At 41.9% G+C, this 22377-nt stretch overlaps 1 protein-coding gene across 9 annotated transcripts in view; it reads left to right on the forward strand.

Annotated features, from left to right (window-relative positions):
• Positions 1 to 22377, forward strand: part of SEPTIN6 (septin 6) — a 97595-nt gene that overhangs the window by 70671 nt on the left and 4547 nt on the right. For 3 of the 9 annotated variants that reach the window (XM_033945104.1, XM_033945100.1, XM_033945106.1), the window contains 4 exons: positions 5873 to 6041; positions 7171 to 7303; positions 12895 to 13085; positions 18600 to 18832. In XM_033945104.1, coding sequence (XP_033800995.1) covers positions 5873 to 6041; positions 7171 to 7303; positions 12895 to 13085; positions 18600 to 18624 — 518 coding nt within the window. In that variant the 3' untranslated portion in view covers positions 18625 to 18832. Of the gene's footprint in view, positions 1 to 5872; positions 6042 to 7170; positions 7304 to 12894; positions 13086 to 14747; positions 14867 to 15016; positions 15071 to 17744; positions 18429 to 18599; positions 18833 to 22377 lie in introns of those variants that run through there. The other 6 variants (XR_004539512.1, XR_004539513.1, XR_004539511.1 and 3 more) reach the window with 6 other exon arrangements.

Here is a 22377-nt window from a genome sequence, read left to right on the forward strand (position 1 = left end):
CGGGCACGAGGACAAGGCCATCCACCATCCCATGGAGCGGTGAATGGTCTTGTCCCCGCAGTTAAGGGAGGGAAGGTGCACAGTCACCTACTTCCAGCGAAATCTATCTCCCTCCCCCCCCCTTACATTCGCGGTGCTTTAGAAAATAAACTGAAGCCGGCGAAGCCTGCCTGTGCCGCCCTGCAGTCGCGTGTGTGTGGGCGGAAGCTTCTCCTCTGATGTAACTTCCGGTTGCGTCAGAGGAGAAGCTTCCGTCCATACACACGCGACTGCAGGTCGGCATAGGTAGGCTTCGCCGGCATCGGTTTATTTTCTAAAGTGCCACAAAGGTAAGGGAGAGGGAGGGAAGGAAGAGGCTGCGCGAGCAATCGGTGACTGCACACCTTTCCTCCCTTAAGTTTCTTTATGCCGTGAAAGTAAGGGGGAGGGAGGGAGATTCTCGGGTCGCTGAAGGGCGGTGAGGTGGCGAGAGGGAAGGGTGGATGGGGCGGTGAAGGGGACGGTGGTCAGGTGACGGGGCAGTGACAGGGACAGATTTTTTTTTTCCCCATGTCATTCTCTAGCTCAGTTATTGAACTATCATTGCGCTTTGCTGTTCCCTTCCTTCCATAAGCATTATAGACAATGACTTAAACATTGCTCAAAAATCGCTGTTATTAAAGTTACTTGTAAGATTCCTCTTATGGTTCATATCATTCAAAGCATATTTGAAACTGTACTTATCTTGTTAAAATCCTGTCCAGCATTTTGCTATTGTGTGTCATAAACCGTATTAAATTAATCCGTGTTGAAGTGCTTTCCAGTGCCACGTTAAAATAACATAGTCATCTACCTTTGTAACCAAGACTAGTCCCACATATGCAGTCATTTGCCTTTAATTTAGCTACTCATCTGTCAATTCCAGTCACTTTTTTTGTTCTGCCCAAGTCTGCACTTGCTCCCTTGGCTGCCTATTAAAACATTTCATTGTGTTGCACTCGCATTGTGACCATCATCTGTTGTTTGAAGGCTCTAAATATGAACACTCTATGAACTTACGGAATACTTCTACTTTTGTGTAAACAACTTGGCACTTCCTGGCCTTGCAACACACAAACTGACGTTAACATCATTAATGTCATCAGATGTACACTGCTATATTCTCTAATTCGTTGTACGAAATATACACTGCTATACTCTTTAATTAGCTGTTCGTAAAGCTTCACTTGATTGTATTTACAGTTTCTTTTATTGTAAACCGCCTAGAAGTCGCAAGATTGTTGGCGGTATATAAGAATAAAGTTATTATTATTATTAAAGCAGGGGTATCAAAGTCTCTCCTCGAGGGCCACAATCCAGTTGGGTTTTCAGGATTTCCCCAATGAATATGCATGAGATCTATTTGCATGCACTGCTTTCATTGTATGCTAATAGATCTCATCCATATTCATTGGGGAAATCCTGAAAACCCAACTGGATTGCGGCCCTCGAGGAGGGACTTTGACACCCCCTGATCTAAAGCATTTATATTGATGTGTGTCGTAAGTATCATATTTATTTTGGGTAGCATGGAGGAGCATCCATATATTAGGTGCCATTGTACTCAGCTGACATTTATCCTATTTCTCTTTGGGTCTACTGTGCTGTTTTAATGTGTATATTTCTGACACTGTATTATTGAAATGGGTCTTGTAAACTGCCTTTTTGTAGTTTTACAATCAGGTACTTCAAGCATTTTCCCCATCGGTCCCGTTGGGCTCACAATCTATCTAATGTACCTGAAGCAATGGAGGATTCAGTGACTTGCCCAGGGTCAGAGGGAGCAGTGCAGGGTTTCAACCACTACACCACATTCTCCTCTAATATGATATCAGAAGTGAGCCAAGTATAGGACAAGCAAGCCATTGTGACATCACTGATGAGGTTGGCTCTTAGGCATTGGTGGAATGAGGCATTATGACATCACAATCTCAGCTCTGGAATGTTGCTACTCTTTGGGTTTCTGCCAGGCATTATGACATCAGGGAAAGGGATTGGGACTTGTATACCACCTTTTTGAAGTTTCACAACCACTCTCAAAGCGGTTTTACATACAGGTACTTCAAGCATTTCCCCCTATCTGTCCTGGTGGGCTCACAATCTGTCTAATGTACCTGGGGCAGTGGAGAATTACATGACTTGCCCAGGTTCACAGGGAGCAGCACGGGGTTTGAACCCACAACCTCAGGGTGCTGAGGCTGTAGCTCTAGCCACTACGACATATCCTCCTATTAGAAGTCAAGTTGTCTGTCTCAAATTTACCTCGTTGAGGAGAGTGTGGTACAGTGGTTAGAACTACAGCCTCAGAACCCTGAGGTTGTGGGTTCAAATCCTGCACTGCTCCCTCTGACCCTGGGCAAGTCACATAAACCTCCGCTGCCCCAGGTACATTAGACAGATTGTGAGCCCACCAGGACAGATAGGGAAAACGCTTGAAGCACCTGTATGTAAAACCGCTTTGAGTGTGGCTGTATAACTACATAAAGACGGTATATAAGTCCCCCCAATCCCTTTCCCCTTTATTTTATTGTTATTCTGTTAACAAAGCTTGAAGCTTTATGTCAAGCTATACCTGGCGTATAGTGTTTTGGGTGAATCTCTTCATAAAAGGTAGTTTTAGCATTACAATAATTAAAACAAAATAAAGATCGATTCACTTTGAAGAATGATGTTCATATTTAAATTCTGTTTTGAAAATGTGCAGACCAAGTTAAGTTCTTTGCTTGGAATGTACATCAAAGGTCCACTTGAGCGGAATCAGTTATCTGTGAGTTTAGGCTTATGATAGGTACAGTTTTTTAAAACATGACTAGAAACCTTGGTTTTGGGGTTTTTTTTAATGGTCTTTACAATAAATTTCTGCTTGTATATTTTTTTGCGTGGCCTAAGACAGTTAATAGTCCAAAATGACATTGCTAGATTTAACAAGTACATAGTTTAGTTTTATTTGAGGTCTATGATGATTTTAGTTTGGTCTGATGTACACTTCTCCCTCCAAATCCGTGGGTTTAGTACTTGTGATAAATATATATATATATATTTTTATTTTTTTTTGCCCCTAGTTGTACCTGTGATAGATATATATATATATTTTTTTTTTTTTGCTCCTAGTTTTAAAACACTGGATCACTGCGTCCTGGACCTCCCCAGACCTTACCTGGTGGTCTAGCGGTGACGTGGGGCAGGAGCGATCTTCCTACGCGCTTGCCCCATTCAAAGCCATCATCAAAAATGGCTGCTGTGAATTCCCTTGGTCTCACGAGAACTCACGGCAGCCATTTTTGATGGCAGATCTGCACGGGGCAGGAGCGTAGGAAGATCGCTCCTGCCCCGCGTCACCGCTAGACCACCGGGTAAGGTCTGGGGAGGTCCAGGATGCTGGAGGGAGGCAGGGGTGGGTCAGAGTTGGCCCTAAAAGTTATCCGCGATTTTCCGTATTCGCGGGCCGGCTCTGCCTCTAACCCTTGCGGAGGATTCGGAGGGAGAAGTATATATTGTAATTCAACTGAACACTCCATGATGGGTCTTACAACTAACATTCAGTTCCACTTGAATCACCACAAATCTGTTCTCCTGGTTTCACTTGATTTATCTTCAGCATTTGACACTGTTGACCATCCATCATCTACTCATCATTTCCGACCAAGTATTGAATTGGTTCAAATCATACTTCCAAGATCGTTCGTCAAAAGTTGTCTTTTTAACAAATCTTCATCAAACAATTACTCACACTCCTATGGTATACCTCAAGGCTCAATTCTTTCCCCACTTTTATTTAACATCTTTCTATCGCCTTTACTTACTCTTAGTCAATCAGCTTTTCCTCATTTGCCTATGCAGACGATACTCAACTCTTGCACCCATTGGACACAGTAGAGCCCATTGAAATAAATAATATAAACAATAAGCTAAAGCAAATAAGTCAATAGCTAATAAGAAGTTAGCACTTAACGTATCAAAATCCTCAGTAATGTTTTTCCCATGGAAAAATTACCTTAAATTTTCTTCGCAAATACTTTTAGATAAAACCCCACTTCAAATAGTAACAACTACGAAAATACTGGGAGTAATACTAGATCCGGAACTTTCTTATCACGACCAGATCAGTTCCGTGGTAAAAAACTGTTTCTAGAAGCTACGTCTTATTAGATCCTTAGTAAAAGTCTTAAAGGCAGAAGCTCTCAGCATCCTCATTCATTCTTTAATTATCTCTAGGCTTGATTGCTGAAACACATTGTATCAAGGTATAAGAAAGAAATGAGAAGATTGCAAATAATGCGAAACACAGCAATAAAAATTATTACTAATTCAAAAAAATAGGACCACGTAACCCCACTTCTATAAAAAGCACACTGGTTACCAGTTTCGTCTAGAATAACTTACAAAATTGCGCTGTTAACTTTTAAAATCCGACAAATCTAAGGCACCAATATTTCTGGACCGCCTTTTGATACTTAGGACACTTAGATCAACAGAACAGCATCTTCTGACTATCCCCTCCTTGAAAGGTAATAGGTACTAGGAGATCTACTATCTTTTCGGTTATAGCCCCTCAGCTCTGGAACAATCTACCAAATTATTTGAGTGGTGAACCCTCATTAGAAAAATTTAAAGGTTCTTTAAAAAATTTTCTTGTATAAAGATGCATTTGAGACATAGATAAGATAACTCGTTTACAGTTAAAATTTTATACCCTAATATTTAGGGCTCCTTTTACTCAGGTGCACTAGCGTTTTTAGTGCGTGCTAACCCTGCGCTACAAGAAAAATACAAGCGCAATTTCTATGGAGGCGTTAGCATGTAGCACGCGTGGCAAAGTAGCGCACTAAGCACGAGCTAAAACCGCTAGCGCATCTTAGTAAAAGGAGTCGTTAGTCTCAATCAGCCCTTATTTATAGGATGCAAACTTTTTCTTCTTCTCTACTTTCTTATCTTTCCCCTTTGCTGCTCTCCTGATGTGCTCCCCATAAATGTCTCTTTATTTTCTTTAATGATTGTAGCTCATCCCCCTCTCCTTTTGTATCGGTAATTAAATTTGGACGTATATATTTTATTTGTAATTCATTGTCTTATAATTTGTCCCCTATTTTTAACTTATAAATACGCTTTGAAATACTTGATATTGCGTGCACAACAAATTTTAATAAACTTGAACTATTTATTCTGATGTGCGTGTTTTGCATACATAGAAACATGACGGCAGATAAAGGCCAAATGGCCCATCCAGTCTGCCCATCCACAGTAACCAATATCGCTTTCTCTCTCCGAGAGATCCCACGTGCCTATCCCAGGCCCTTTTCAATTCAGACACAGTCTCTGTCTTCACCACTTCTTCCGGGAGACTGTTCCACGCCTCTACCACCCTTTCCATAAGAAAGTATTTCCTCCGATTACTCCGGAGCCTATCACCTCTTAACTTCATCCTATGCCCTCTCATTCCAGAGCTTCCTTTCAAATGAAAGAGACTCGACTCATACACATTTACATTACGTAGGTATTTAAAAGTCTCTATCATATCTCCCCCTCCCGCCTTTCCTCCAAAGTATACAGATTGAGATCTTTAAGTCTGTCCCCACACGCCTTATCACGAAGACCACCTACCATTTTAGTAGCCTTCCTCTGGACCTTTTTATATCTTTTTGAATTGTATACAATATATTCAGCTTTGTGCTATGTAAATTTTGTGGTATTCCATGTAGGTGTTGCTTATGAGGGAATTATAAATTGTGTTAAATAGTTACTAAACTGTAGTAAACCTCTGCATTATCAGGTTGGAAGTGATCCAAGGCTTCCTTTTTATTTTTGCTTTTCTATTTCCACATGAGGGTTTTTTTGTTTTGTTTTTTTAATTTAGTTGAAAATGAAAATCACTGTGACTTTGTGAAGCTTCGAGAGATGCTGATCCGGGTCAATATGGAAGATCTGCGTGAGCAGACACACGCGCGTCATTATGAGCTCTATCGTCGGTGTAAGCTAGAAGAAATGGGGTTTAAGGACACGGACCCAGACAGTAAACCATTCAGGTACATATACCAGTCCCACTAAACTGAACCTCCATTCCCCAACTTAAGCTTTACAGTCCATCTGCTACCGTGATTCCCTGAAAATAAGACAGTGTCTTATATTAATTTTGGGTCCAAAAAACGCGCTAGGGCTTATTTTCAGGGATGTCTTTATTTTTTTTCATCTACAACAATCATCTCATCCTTCCTCTCCTCCATCCCAATGCTTCCTCTTTCCTTTCTCCCTCCCCATGTGCAGCATATTCCCTCCCTCCTATCCCCCTGTGCACCAGAACCCCCTCCTCCCCTCGCCCATCCCCTTGTGAAGCATCTTTCTAGCCCTTCTCCCTGTGCAGCAGAACTACAACGACCCTCTCGCCCATCCCCTTGTGTAGCATCTTTCTATCCCTCCCTCCTATCTCCCTGTGCAGCAGAATCCCACTGACCCTCTCGCCCATCCCCTTGTGCAACATCTTTCTATCTATCCCTCCCTCCCATCCCCCTGTGCAGCAGAACCCCATCAACCCTCCCACCGTGAGACTGACATACACCGTACCTCCGAGGCTTTCAAAAACAGCAGCGGCAGCAGCACTCAGAATGGGCTGCTTCGCGGCCTTCCCTTCTGCTGCATCATTGATGCCATCAGTGACGTGGCAGAAGGAAGGCCGCAAAGCAGCCCATTCGGAGCGCTGCTGCTGCTGCCAGTTTTTGGAGGCCTCTGAGTGGAAATATGTCAGTCTCACGGTGGGAGGGTCGGTGGGGTTCTGCTGCACAAAGGGATGGATGAGAGGATGAAAGATGCTGTACATGGAGGGGGAGAAAGTGCTGCCGCTGGCAAATCGGGCAGCACTAGTGTCAGGGATGGCGTCGGGGACATTCAGGAGAGGCTTTGGAGGTCGATCTTATCTAGGGCTTATTTTTGGGGTAGGGCTTATATTAGGAGCACCTTTAAAAATCATGCTAGGTCTTATTTTCGGGGAAACACGGTAATACTGGTCCTGATAATGAGCAAGACAGGCAGTACAGGGGATTTGGTGGCGACAGGAGGCCATGTGCGAGAATAAAATGGCTGCCAAGTGCGCTTTATGTCTTTTTGCACTATTGATAGTTTAAAATTGTCTTTACACTTTTAACTCTGCTTTGCCTGTAGCTTGCAAGAGACATATGAGGCCAAACGGAACGAATTTCTGGGAGAGCTGCAGAAAAAAGAGGAGGAAATGAGGCAGATGTTTGTCCAGAGAGTCAAAGAGAAAGAAGCTGAGCTGAAAGAAGCAGAGAAAGAGGTAACATGGAAGCAAGTGTGACTGCCCAGCATGGAGTAGGAGGGGAAAATGGTGAAACTGTGCTGCCACAACATCAGGGAGAAGGGGGAAAAGAACATTATTGGGCTGGCTTGGCATTCAGGGTGAGAACAATGAGGCTGTGCTGCTGCTGTGGTTTTTGGGAGAGGGGGGCATGGACACTAGTACTGATGTTTGAATCGATCAACTGATGAATCGATTTGTTATCTGAAAAAAATTGGACTCGCCGATTCAGTGAAAAAAACCTCCCCCATCCCCCCATGGTGAGACCTGACATACCTCTGGGCCTCCTAAAGCAGTAGTGGTGGTGGCTGGTCAGCAGAGGCAGCACTCTAAATGGGCTGGTTGTGGCCTGCCATGCCAGGGCCTTCCCTCTGCGGTGTCATTGATGCCGCAGCAGAGGCAAGCACTGACAGGGCAGTCCACAATTGGCACTGCCTCTTCAAGGACGGCTACCGCTACGCTACTACTGCTTTGGGAGGCCCTGTGGTATGTCAGGTCTCATGGTGGGAGGGGTTGTGGGGTACTGCTGCACAGGGGGAAGGGTTGGAGGGGAGGAAAGATGCTGCATATGGGGGAGAGGAAGAATTGTTGGGGTGAAGGAGAGGAAGGGAGAGATGAAACAAAAAGATAGAAAGGGGTGAGAGGGAGAAATCCTGCATATAGTGGAGGGGAGGGAGACATGCATGGAAAAGAGAGGGAAAATGTTGGGTGGAGGGCAGGAAGAGATGGTGCATGGGGTGAGAGAGAGAAATGTTGCACATGATAATGGAGGAGAGGAAGGGAAAGATGCTGCATGGAGGGGAATAGAAAGGTTTGACCCAAGGCACAAGGCAGGGGGCGAGAGAGAGAAGGTAAACAGTGGGAAAGAAACAAATGTTGGATATGGCAGGGGAAGGTAGAAAAAAATAATTGTATTTTTTATTTTCTGACTACAATATGTCAGATTTGACATATTGTGAGCTAGGACCTAACAGAGAGGAAAACTCTGTCTTGTTTGTTTGTTTGTTTTGTTTGCACCTCAACACCAGCATGGGGTTGGAGAAGGCAAAGGGGGGTGGAGGGTAGAAAGGCTACAAAATAAACCCACCAGAACATTTGAAAAAAAAAAACAAAAAACAACGAAATGGGCGGGAAAAATGAATTGAAAAATTGATTCAATAGGCCAAATCGAATCAAAAAATTTCCCTGAATCGGGCAGCACTAATAGACACCCAGAGGAAGTAGGTAGGGCTGTGCAAGAGGAGTGGGCTGCCATTTTTAGCATGCTGCTAGTAAGTAGTTTGTGCTGTATAATTAGCAAGGTACTTGTAACTGTTTAGAAGTAAGGGCAACCAATCATGGGGGAGAGGGTAGAAAGGTATTCTTGACAGTTTAGGACAGTGGTCTCAAACTCGTGGCCCGTACTAGTGCGGCCTGCTCTTTGCATCGTCCTCCGGCTTCCCCCCTGGCCTCCTGCTCTTACCGTCAGATAATTACCGCAGCCTTCAGAGATTACCGGTGCTGTAGTGATTCTTGCAGGCTGCCATCGTCTTCAGCAGCACATTCCCTCTGCCGCGATCCTGCCCCTGATGTCAGAAGGAACGTGCTGCGGAGGCCGATGGCAGCCTGCAAGGAACGCTACAGCACTGGCGATCCTCTCTGCAGGCTGTGGTAATTAGCTGAAACTAAGACCAGGAGGCCAGGGGGAAGCTGGAGGACGCTGCAAAGAAGGGGGGGGGGGAATATGCAGGCCTTCGGGGGGGTTGGGGAGGAAAGATTTATAAATTATAAAGAGTTTTACCTCATGCAAAATTGTCATTTCTTTAATAAGACATTACCTATTTTTTCCTGTGGCCCTGCAAACGGTTTGAGTTTGAGACCACTGGTTTAGGAGATTTTCTTCAGGCACTGCATTCAGAAATAGCGGAATTGGAGGAAGAGTTGGAGATTGTGCAGTTAACTAGAAATTCATGATATCATTTTTTTTCTATTGAATGGGGAGCCTAGCAATGCATGTTTTGATAACTTTTGGCATAGCTTGTTAGGCTCTGGACCATCCCTATTTGATGTAAAATATGGTAAACTGATTGTTGATGTAGATAAAAGGATTACCTTTTTAGGACTCATTTTCTGAATGCCATACAGGCTTATGAATTCTGTGTGCAAAGAAGAGGATGGAATCCCCAACCTGTAATGGATACATCTGTAGTTAGCATGATGCAATATTGACGCACCAGGAAAGTTGTTTATTTTGTTTTTTTTCACTTGCCACCATTGTAAGGAGAATTGAATGATGGCATTTATGGTGATCTCCTGCAACATCAACTGCTTTGTTCGTTCCATTAGAACTTTGCCACTACAGTTGTTTCATGTAGTCTCAAAAGGGTGACAACATTGTCTTTTGTTGCCATATTCCCAGGACTTGATACCAAACGGGCACACGATAATTGACTGAGGCCCAGATTCTGTAAATGGCGTCCCGATTGTAGGTGGTCAATTGCTGCCTAACCAGCCAATCGGGATGCATGTTTTCTGAAATAAAAACCTCCCGAGGCAGGCCACCTGCATTGGAGGTGCCTCCGGCAGCCTAAAGAAGCCCGCAAGCCCGCCTAAGCTCACCTAAGGCTGGGTGTGGGCGTGGCTTGGCCTTGATCTGCCTGCTGTACTAAGTTTAGCAGCTGCAACTGCAGCCGCCCATTCCCCCTACCATTGCTGGCAGGAGGGATGCCCAATCCCTCCTGCTGGAACCCATCTCTTGCGAATGATTGCGGCAGGAGGGATGTCCAGTCCATCCTGCCAACACCTGCCACAACCCCCCCCGAACGATTGCGGATGGAGAGATGCCCAGTCCCTCCTGCTGAGACCACCCCAAAAGTTTACCCCCAAAGTACCTCCCCCCCCCCCAGATCCCACCTAACCTGGAATCGATGGCCGGCCGGCTCCTGCAATGGCAGTGACCCTTATTAGGTCGACCTGTGGACCTAGTGCTCTGTTCATGTATGCACAGGCATTTGGAGTGTATTCGTTCACATGCTGTTACCCTTTTTGGGTAAAGCAGGGGTTTTGGACGGGGATAGCACTTGGAAGGAGGCGAGTTCTTTGGTGTGAATGTTGGTCTTCTTCCCCATGTTGGGGAGATGTTGTTGTCCATGTAGGATGAGCAGTCTACTAGGACTCTGTCTTTGTAACTTTTTCTGACTGGGTGGAGAGGCCTGTTGGCTGTTAGAACTACTGGGATTGGGAAGATTGAAGTTCCCTGCCACTTTCCAGATTGCTAGGATTAGGGTAAATAGCAGGATAATGTACATTTGTTTTTTTGCGGAAGACTTCATTGTGTTTGTTACGGGTTTTTGTCTTTGTGCGTTCTTTGTAGGGTGGGTAAGTTATAGTGCTGGGCTTGGTCCGCAAAAAGAGCCCTTTGGCATTGCCCATCAGTGGAGCAGGCTCACCTGTCAGGCGGCCCTTTGAAGGGCCAATGGGAGGCCCAAAGATGGTGGGCAGTGCCTTTCTTGCCGCAACGATGGAGATCAGCTCCAGTGGGGAGAGGAGGGACGATTCTTCAGTTCTCTTCCTCCTCTCTCTGCTGGGGGTTTGCGTGCGCTGGTGCCCTGGAGAACTGATTTTTAAAGTGTTTTAAAGGGCCAATGGGAGGCCCGAAGATGGTAGTCGGGGCCCTCATTGTTGCTACGAGGGAGATCAACTCTCTTGGGGAGAGGAGAGATGATTCTCCAGTTCCCTTCCTCCTCTCCCTGCTGGGGACTCACATGTGCTAGATGCTAGGTTGAGATAATAATGATGGGATGGGACAAAGTCTGTAAGAAGTGTTTGGTAATTATGAGGGGAAAAGGTACGTCTTTTAGATTTTTCCTGAAGAGACAGTACGTGGCAAGTTGCCTAGATATGCAGGAAGATTGTTCCAGATGTGTGGTCCTAGGAACTCAAAGGTGGAGTTAAACACCTCCTTCTGGTGTTGTTTAGTGGCATCAAGCTTTTTAAATAAACATGAACATATTGATACTCAAGCCATTTCCCTGTAGTCACAAATGATAAATAACCTTTCATGACTGGTATTTCATGGCGAAGTATAGACTTAATTCTGAACATGCAGGTGGAATTAAGCTGGGAAAGATCTTCATGAGCTGCGAGTGGCTTATTTGTGATTCCTTTCCTCTCAAGGTTTGCTCTGGCCATTGGAAGCCTACTATGTGTAATTTTGGTTACCTACTTTGTTTAGACTGATGGCAATAAGGGTGGAATAGCTCAGTAAGGACAATTATTTAGGACTTGGAGCTTTGATAGGTTGGCTGTTCTGGTTGTGATTTTATGTGCATATTTATTTGATTGTTTATTTTGGGTTTGTTTGGGTTGGGTTTTTTTTAAATTCTTTATTAATTTTTATTGCTAACAAAAAGTGCAACACAATGTTCACATCAGTAATAATAAATAAACACTTAAATACATTCAGTATTAGTACAACAATATATGTCCTCCCCCTACCTTAAAGATCACCCTAAAAATACATCCCTCCCACCCCAGATATGTCTGAATTACACCAATAAAAGAAAGCTAAACAAACTATAAAAATGTACAAAAGATGTTAATGGACCCCCAAACTAAGTTAAATATCTTTGAATGCCCTAAAATGTCGGCATTCATCTTTTCATACCTGTAACTTAAACATAAGCTTGCCCACTAAAAGGAAAAATTAAGATGATCACAGTTTTTTTCCAATTTCGAGTTATCATCTGTATGGGCTACCCCAGTCATAATCAGAAAAAGCTGGCATTTATAACGATCCGGGAGGGGGGGGGGGCTTAACATCCAGTAGTGTTCCACATATAATTACCTCATAAGTCAATGGGATTGTTGATTTTGGTTTTTTGACACATGTATTCATAGTAGGTATAATTTTTTTCCACTGCATTGTTTTTAACCCTTTCAGGACCATAAGGATCGTAGGCCAATTTTTGTGGTTTTGACAACATTTTTATGGTAAAAAGGGCTTGCAGATGCCAAAAAATTGATTTTTTTTTGTGAAATATTATTTTTTTAAAAAAAAATCAAACTTCTGGCTTATGGACAGTGTGGCAAGTGAATCTTCTCGTCAATCTGGCAACGACGCTAATGAATGAATGTCGGAACCGGTTTGTTTACATAAAGGCAGTATCATATGGAATCCGTACATATCAAATTTAGAACTGTAGACTATCCCAATCAAAATTTATAGGATTTTAAAGTTATGGGACAAATATGTCCCTTGGTCCTGAAAGGGTTAAGCTAGTGCTAGTAAAACAAATGTACAGTGAAATGAAAAGAAAAAAAAGTTTCCTTTTTTTTGTTGTCTTAATTCGCTGATGAAGAAAATGGCTTCTGGGCAGATTATCATGCTGTGTGTGAGATGAAGGGGTATTGAGATGGGGCTTCGTATTTATTAACCACCCAGACCTGGAAATGTTAACATTAGATTCAGTTGCTAGTAAGTTCATCTGTGGCAGAGTCAAATCGTGTAGCAGGTCTTGTCTAGCTTGCTGTAGTTAAAAACCCAGTGTTGGGGGTTTGTTTCCATTCCCCGTTTTCTTTTCTTGTTTCAGTTGCATGAGAAGTTTGACCGCCTGAAGAAATTGCATCAGGAAGAGAAGAAGAAGCTGGAGGAGAAAAAGAAGTCTCTTGACGATGAATTAAATGCTTTCAAACAGAGGAGAACAGCAGCAGAGTTACTGCAGTCCCAAGCCCAGCAGGCTGGAGGCTCGCAAACTCTCAAGAGGGATAAAGAAAGGAAAAAGTAAGTAGACAAAGGACGCTCCATTCCATCAGCCTCATTCTCTGAAGACCTTTCGCTTGACACATGAGCCCCATTTTAGAGAGTAGGAATCGGTTGAGTATGTCATACCCCTAACTGATGAGTAGTTGAGGGTTTACTATTGGAGACAAAAAAATTCCAGACAGTTGTGTCCTCGCCGATCTCTGGGAAGGAATTGCTGGGGAGTCAGAACAACCCCTGCCCCAGAGCTGTCAAATACATCATTGGTATAGGTCTGGGACTGAAATGATTTACAATGAGCCAAGTCCACAGAAAGCTGTCTTCTCTGCCCTAAAAGAGGTTTGTTTCTGCAAATAACAGCAGAAGAGGCGTTCAGATTGTAGATATTGCATCCCTACATGCAATATCTACAGTCAGAGGTGGAGTAGGCTATCCTTTATTGGGGATTTGTAAAACTGCACAGCCGAGAAGGGGTGGACCTCTACCAGTCAAATAAAAGAACCCATCATCTTGGAGATGGAACTCCTACAGGCAGTTGATGGAGCCCAGAGGCCCCTGGATCTTGTTTAAATAGATAACTAGGGGTCAAAGTATCCAGAAGACTTATGGCACTCCCTTTTTGTGTCCCCCCCCCACCCCTCCTTAGCAATATGTTGCATTTGGATCCACTTCACAGTATAGCAACTCACTATTTCTGTGGTAGGTTGGCCCTGTTTTTATGAGTCTTAAACTCTACAACTGAATTTTCACATGTTTACTAAAAGTCCCTCCCTTTCCCCAAGGCACAGAAAAGGAGGTAAAAGGGGATGATGGTAACATGGGCCCAATGTTTCCCCAAAGAGATTCATTTGAAAATGTTGTAGTGTCTTGGGTGGCAGACAACCATAAAAGGTAGTGTATGGAGCAGACCAGAAGGGGAAGGGGTCCCAGGGAAGAGAGGAAGGATGACAGAATATCAAAATAAGACCTTATAGAGGCCAATTAATTGTAGGGACAGTGGAATATAAACCTGAAGTTTCACATTCTTTTGCTTTCATCAGGCCTAATGCTGTTGACCTTGGCAGGAGGCCATGAATGTGTGTGTGTGCACACTGCATTTCTGTGGGTACATTTCTCTTGGTTAACTGGGTGCAGCTATAATTTATATCTGCAAACTCTTCCACTGCTTTCCATAGACTCTATATATTTAACTGTTTGGAGAACCCCTGTAGTAATGTCTAGTCCTCTTTATTCAGTGAACCGCCTAGAACTTTTTGGGTGTTGGTATAGAAAAATAAAGTTGTTGTTATCTTATCTAATCTAGTCTTCGGTTTATATACCAGGTCATCTCTCAGTGGAGCTCGACTCGGTTTACAAGTAGTCAGGAGACCAGAATATGCATAAAATAAGGAGAAGTAAGGATAGTAGAAATTAATATAGTGTATCATAAAAGAAGATCTTGCAATGTTAGTGATTAGTAGATTCTGCAGGTAAGCTATTTAGGTATTGTGAGAATAGCAAGGTTTTTAAGGTTTCTCAAAACAATTGCAATTGGTCTATCGTTCTAATAGAACCAGGAAGTCCATTCCAAATCTCTACCAACTTGAAAGTATAGGACTGACAAAGTTTCCCAGCTGATTTAATTCCCTTGAAAGAGGAAAACAATAATTTGACTAACATCATAGATTTTTTTTTTTTTTTTAGTTGTGCCTCATGATTACTTGGTTCTTTGATGTACATCTCATCTTCATTTGCATTTCCTGTGTACTGTTTTACAGCTAATACTGCTCTTTGCTGCATGCTGCATGGGGTACATTGCCTTGGTAAGCTTCATTAACTACTTTCCAACTGGGCAAACAGATCACTCCTAGGATAGTTTTATAGGACAATTACAATTTCTTTTTAAAGTATACATAGGACATAAGTATATCATAATAATAATACAGCTTCTTATATCCCACATTTTTTGACAGGGAATCATTGCGGCTCACAGCAAGAAAGAATACATTTGTGATTCCAGATTAAAAGTGAGCAGATTTAGCGTAGATAGTTCAGAATATGGGGAAGTGATAAATGGGAGCGCTAGACCACGGATAGCCCCATGAATTGGGCTGAGCAGATCAGTGCATCTCAGGCTTCACCAGTATTTTAGAATGCAATCTGCTGACGTAGAGCCTGTTCTGAAATACAGGAGAAATGGACATTTGTACGTCGGCATAAAACATCCAGTTTAGCAGCTTTTTACCCCAACCTAGATGTGCTTGCTAACACTACCAGTCTTTCAGGACATAGACATTTATTCCCCGTTTAAGAAGGGGAACTAAAAATCTAAGAACTTACCTTGTTCAGACCAGGCCCCCTTGCTGTTTGCATGCATGTATCCTGGCTTTGTAAAATGGGCATTTGGACGTTCACACCAGATACAAATTTAAGTGTTGGTTTATGTACATATCAGCTGTACAATGAGGGGCATTGGGTTCTCTATAAAGGGTGATACTGTGATGGAAATGGTTTTGCTTTAAATTTTCTTACAAGAGCAAAGAAAACATACCCCAGCGCCGATACTTCTTGACTTGAAGTAGAAGCCAAAAGTGAACCAGGAAATGGCTGGTACTGTGCCAGTCATTTTTCACGAGTGGATGAAGAACTATATACACTTAGTCCTCCCTCCACCTCTGGCCTGCCCTGCTTTAGGGGTTCATTATAGGGGCTCTCTTCCCCAGGGCAGCTGGTGTGTCTGGGTGCATGCTTACGCATACATTTCCCCTTTCTGTGCATGCCATTGTTCTTCAGTTTCTGGGCCAGTCTGGAGGGTGCATCATATGCATACATTTTTGGGAACTCGGGCATTTCTATACTATTTCAAGTAGTTGTTTTGTTTCTTTTATTTTAAATGCAATTCTGAAGGGGGGGGGGAAAAATCATTTTTTTGCTAAATTGCATTCTTAGATTGACTCCCCTGTCAATCTCATGTTAGGGGAAGCACTACAGCAGAGCATCTGCAATACTAAATGCCAAAGCCCTCCTTAGATTGAAGTAATCTGAGCTTCTGTTTCTGTCTGCCTAAGAGGCAGGCGTCCATCTTCAAAAGAGCATCGGCTTACAACTTTTTCCTGTAGTATCACTAAAGGTAAAACCATGTACACAAAAAGAATGTTCAAACAAGTAATCTCCCAAAGCCCCAAAAGAAGGAACTAGATGAGAGGGAGAGACTGCCTATAGAGTGAGAAATACTACTAATACTAGAAGAAATGAACTATTAAATTTTTAAGATTTTTAGAGAGCCCTCAGTCACACAGCCTGAGTCACACAGCCTGGCTCTCTCTAAAAATCTTAAAAATTTAAGAGTTCATTTCTTCTAGTGTTAGTAGTATTTCTCACTCTATAGGCAGTCTCTCCCTCTCATCTAGTTCCTTCTTTTGGGGCTTTGGGAGATTACTTGTTTGAGTATTGTTTCATCTCCCATTTTTCGGGTTCTGCTAGTATTCACAAAAAGAATGTAACATTATCGTTCTGTAATGGGGCAAAAATGTTCTGTCCATTCATCCTATATTTTTATATCTGCTTTGTTGTCCTTGACACTGACTAGTAATAGTAAATTTAAGGGTTATGGGGCTTCCTGAAGCTAAAGCTAAAATCTTAGGCCTTGGCAATGTTAGGTTTTTAGAATAATTCCATAGTATGGTCATTGAAGAGGAATGATCTGGTATTGGGTCTTTGGTCTGGCCTTTGCCAGTCCTGATTTTATTTAGTGTTGTCTTAAGGTTCTCAGGCTGGAGCTTTGAGGCAGGCAAGGCCTTTGACAGTAGTGTGTCAGGCTGTCCCAGGGGAAGCAGCATGCATGGTTGCCTCTGTCCATTCTGTTAGACCAGGGATGTTCACCCAAGAGAGTGACACGGGGACAAATTTTTCTCCGTCCCCCACAGGAACTCAATTTCCCCATCCCCGTGAGTTTTGTCGCTGTCCCTGCCCCATTCCTGTAAACTCTGCCTTAACTGCACAAGCCTCAAACTTATGATTTTAAAGTGTTTGAGGTTTGTCCAGATGAGGACAGAGCTTGCAGGAATGGAGCAGGGACAGGAAAAGAACTCGCTAGGACAGGAAAATGAGTTCCCGCAGGGACGTGGAAAAATTTGTCCCCGTGTCATTCTCTAGTTCAGCCCTAGTCCTTGAGGGCTGCAACCCAGTCAGGTTTTCAGGATTTCTCCAATGAATATATATGTATTTATTTATTTATTTAAACTATTTCTAATACGCTTAAATTAAGCGGCTCACAATATCACATTTCATAGTATTAGATAAAACTCCACTCATCACATACATGCACTGCCTTCATTGTATGCAAATAGATCTCATGCATAGTCATTGTGGAAATCCAACTGGGCAAATACTGAGGTTGGACATTCCTGTTTTAGACCTCCATAGAGGTGAACTCAAGGGGATATGGGAGGTTCAAGGCTGGTTCTCTGATTCTGAATGGAGGTAGCTGGTGAACATGGGGGTTATTGAAACAGTCTAGAAAAAATTCTGGCTAATCCTTCTGCTGGTGTTCTGTGTTTGTGTAGAAGCCCGCCATTTTCAACTGAGCTGTATTAACTAAGATGGAAACTATTGCCATTTGTTGATGCATTTGGGACTTACATGTTTCGCTTTGAGTCAGTCCATGAAATCATTAACTCACCCTTTTCTTTCATTTTTCAGTTCTGGTTTCCTGTAGAACCCTTCCTTTGGCACGTCTGAATTGAATTTCCCCACATCCCCTTAATGTAGTGTGTGTAACTGTGCTTGTTGCCTACCCCCCCGACCCTGTCTTTCCCTCCACTCACCATGAGTTAAAGATATAATGAGCCTGCACCTCCTGGCAAACTTCTGGTGAAGAAAGCAGCAACCTTTTCGTGGAACTGGCCAAGAGCTGCTAAGCCACCTATTTACATTTCATCCCTAGCATGTGGCAGTGTGATTTGTTTTGCAGGACTAACTGTTCCCACTGGTTCCCTCACAACAGTCTTTTTTTTTTTTTCTTCTTCACTGCATCACTGCTGCATGGTTAAGGACTTCTCAGCCGCTTTTGGTTCCCAAGCCAAATCCATCCATAACTAATGTCTGCGATGAATAAGAATATTCGGGAAATAGGGAGCGGGGAGGGGGGGGGGGGGTTAGAGATTTTTACATTTTTTTCTTAATGTACAAATTTTTAACAGTACTACGTTAAAAGTTTTTTAAAAAAATTTGCTTGTAATGTCCAATTCAGCCTAGCTGCTGTTGGTGTTGAGTATTTCTTACCAAATATTTTTATACCCTTTTAAAAAATCCTTTATATTCCTGGTGCACAATTACAGAAGGTTTATTAAAATAAATTTAAAATAAACGGGTGTGTTAACACTGCTTTACTCGCCTGGATTTTTTGAGGTGCACGACACGAAGTGCTCTAATTGGACATTTATATTAGGATCTGTCTGGTTTTTTTTTTTCTCATGTAATTTTATATTTTTTAAATTGTATTGGATAACATTTTTTATTGTTTCTGTTGTCTTGTTTTACATTTTTTCTTTTCAGTAATCCCTGGCTGTGTACTGAATAATATTTCCTTTGCTGCAATGTGATGGGACAGACCTGTTTGGTTTGGGTTGTTTTTTTGTTTTTGTTTTTTTGCTGATTTTTATTTTTTCCATTTGTGTTTGAAATCATTTTTAATGACAACCTCTTTCATGCGCCTGTAACACTGAAAGTCATCTTATATTATTTCCAGCAATTGAAAAACTGCTATAATTTAAATATTTTTTTCCTGACTTGTCAGTATTTGTTGTTTTTTTTTTAAGTGATATAATGTGAAAATGTAATTTTTGTGTGAACTGGTTTTTCCCCCTGGCAAAATAATGAAATACAAAGGGTATTTATTTAGGTGCTTTATAAAGACAAAACTACTTTGTGTTTAATTTTGGAATAACGGGGGGATTTTGTTGAACTACTATAAAGTGTAATTTGGGTCACTTAAAGTTTATTTTCCTTAATGTCTCTACCATACTAGCCCAGAACCTGTGGGTTGTGTTTATTGACTAGCGGATGGAGAAGTAAAGAAATCCTTCATGCTTTGCCCTAAATGGGTACCATTCAGCACGAGGTCATAAATATTCCTGTCTCCAGCAGATGTTCACCATGCCACTGTGGACTTGGTGTGAGAACTGGGTTCTGTTGAGCAGAGGTACCTTTTTCAAAAGGTTTGAGCTCCTGAGCAGGAATTTTCAAGCATTCTGACCTGGAGCTGGGATATAACTTTGAGGTTTGTGAGCTCCCCAGTCTCCACCCCTTTCTCCCTTTTTCATCTCCAGCATGGAAGAAAAGGCTAGCAGAAAAATTCATATAGGGTTTATTTGGAATGCTCCAAGTCCTGTTCCTTCAACTTCCTCTTTCCCCTGGCAAGAGTTTCTGGAGTTTAGAGAAATTTGAAGACTGGATGACTTTTATAAAACTGGCTTTATTGCTCTGTCCAGCAACTAAGGCATTGGACATGTTCTTACCACAACCTCTGGCAATGCGTTCCAGAGCTTAACTATTCTCTGAGTGAAAAATATTTCCTCCTATTGGTTCTAAAAGTATTTCCCTGTAACTTTGAGTGTCCCCTGGTCTTTGTAATTTTTGATGGAGTAAAAAAATCGATCCATTTGTTCTGTTCTATACCACTCAGGATTTTGTAGACTTCAATCATATCTCCCCTCAGCCATCTCTTTTCCAAGCTGAAGAGCCCTAACCTCTTTAGTCTTTCCTCGTACAAGAGGAGTTCCATCCCCTTTATCATCTTGGTCGCTCTTCTTTGAACCTTTTCTAGTTCTGTTATATCTTTTTTTTTTTAGCAACCTTTGCTGCTTTGTGTTTAAGTGCTTTGAAAATGAGCCCCATTGTATCTAAGTAGACTCATGAACCATAGAGTGCTGTTTAAATGATTTTAACATTCCTCTCGGAATCAAAGATCAGCTACAAAAAAGAAATAGGGTAATACTTGAATGAATCTAAGTTCCTTTCCTCCTGTATTCTTTTTCCCTTGGAAAGGTTTTGTTGGGATTAACACATATAGGAGCTCATTTTCAAAATCACTTAGACATTCAAAGTATCATTAAAAAAAAAAAACCCTTCAATCTTTACAGAAAACCTCTATTAGATTACTTAACCATGCCCACTGGTTTGACCACGTTACTCCTATCTTAAAGGAACATCACTGGCTTCCAGTTAAATTTTGCATAGCGTACAAATTCCTGACCCTAGCTTTTAAAACTATGCATTCTGGACTTCCACTCTACCTGGTTTCTTTTCTTCTTCCCTACAGACCTACTTGTTCTCTGCACTTGGCAAACGCACCCCTTTAATATATCTGGCAAAGCTTGTTTCCACTCATCACTCTGTTTAGAACTTTAAGACCCACCTTTTTACCCAGGCTTTCTTTCTGGATGGCTGAGTTTGCTGGCTTGCAGATCCGGGCTTTGTGTCACTTTTTTTTTTTTGCTCTCCTTTTTTTCTTTGTCTCTGTCCTTTCATTGATTTCTTTGCTTTTCAAGATTGTTGTAAACTGCCTTGATTTTGAAGGGCAGTCTATAAAGGACTAATAAACATGGAAACCTATGATACTTTGTGTCTAAGTGCCTATAAAATGAGCCTCATAGTGAACTGTGGTTCACTGTTCTGTCATTTGAAATAGGGTGAAGTATGCAGGACTTCTTTTGCTTCTTTGTCTCCATTGGATGGTTGACAGACACAGCCCAAAGTTTCTGGACTGGTCTGGTGAGATTAAAGGAAAGAAAATTAACAGATAAGACCTAATTTTTCCATCCTGGCCTATGGCTTTTCAAGAACTACACAACTCCTTGATCTTTCTCAAAATAGTAAAATAGATTTTATTTACCATTTAAAGCAAAATAGGCAGTAGCCACTTTGGTTGCAGATGGATTTTCCATGGAAATAAAAATGCTAGCAAGTCAACAATTCAATATGAGTACTTCATGGGCAAACCTAAGAGTAATCAGAAAATATTATAACAGATAATAATTAGATCAAAAGAAAATTGTTATATTTTAGGAACTGTTTTTTCAAAGATGTAATATCTTGGAGTCTTAAAAGATTCCAGGATGTTTCATCCGTGTAGTCTTCTTCTGAATTAAAGCATGCCTACTGCAAGTCTTGCAATTTCAAAGAGCTGGGCAGGCATATCTGACAAGCTACCTAGCAGCAGGAAAGCATATAAATGGTTTCCTCAGTGAATTGCTAGTTGCAGCTGACCTAAGAAACAAGAGTTAAGCTCGGGATATGAATTAAAATATTTAAGATTATACAAACCAGTTTTAATCAGAATGTATTCCATTTTCTGCATCTTTCTTCAGTCCCTGCCAGAGTTGCCTGCTATGGGCTTATACCATTATCCCGTCCCTAAATTATTTAGCCAAAAAGTAACCAGAAATGGCCGCAGGCGTCAATAGGTCAACTACAAGATTCAGAGATTTCTACAGTTGATTTTATTAAATATTCACATTTCATAAGGAATAAATTCATGCACCATAAAAAATTCTTAAAAATAATAACTTATAAATCAACATTCAAGTAAACTGGCTTGGCTAAAAAAAAAAAAATGAAGCACAGAAATTTTAAAATAATGAGGCATATTTTCAAAAGTGCTTTAAAAATGAGCCCCAAAATAATCCACAAGAAATGTAGAAGTTAGTAAATGACATAAAATACCAACACATTAATCTTAATACACACATGATATAAAAAGCATACAGCTCCTCAGATTTTATATATGGCATCTAAATTTATGTGTGCAAAATTGAGCACTATTTTGAGATGTGCTTATAAATAAATTGGCTAATGAATCAATTAGGGTCACCAATTGGAAACTAGCAATTACTGATGTTAATTGATGGCAATTTGGATTTACGTGTGCATCTTGCTAAGCACTATTATATACGGACCTGCATGCACATTAACGGGCAACTCAAAAAGAAATGTAACTTACATTTCAGCATTTACATGTAGCTTCAGTTGGCGTAAATCCTCCCACCCCCAGTTTGGTGTGGATACCAGTGCTATGACGCAACTTGGAGCACCTTTTATAGAATAGTGTGGATTTTTTTTTTTCCGTCTGAATTGGATGCCATTGGCATGGGGCCTTGAGCATGTGCAGATGCTCGAGGTCCTGCTCTGGATTAGCATACTGCATTTCTTTCTACATCGAATGGGTAAGTGTGATGCTGGGGGAGGGGCATGCATGGATGGCAAAGGGTCGGATCATCTTGGGCAGGAGTTCCCAAGACATGGTGCTAGGGGGCAGAGGGGTTGAGGAGGAGTG

Source organism: Geotrypetes seraphini, chromosome 5, assembly GCF_902459505.1.
Source record: "Geotrypetes seraphini chromosome 5, aGeoSer1.1, whole genome shotgun sequence".
NCBI classification, from domain to species: domain Eukaryota; kingdom Metazoa; phylum Chordata; class Amphibia; order Gymnophiona; family Dermophiidae; genus Geotrypetes; species Geotrypetes seraphini.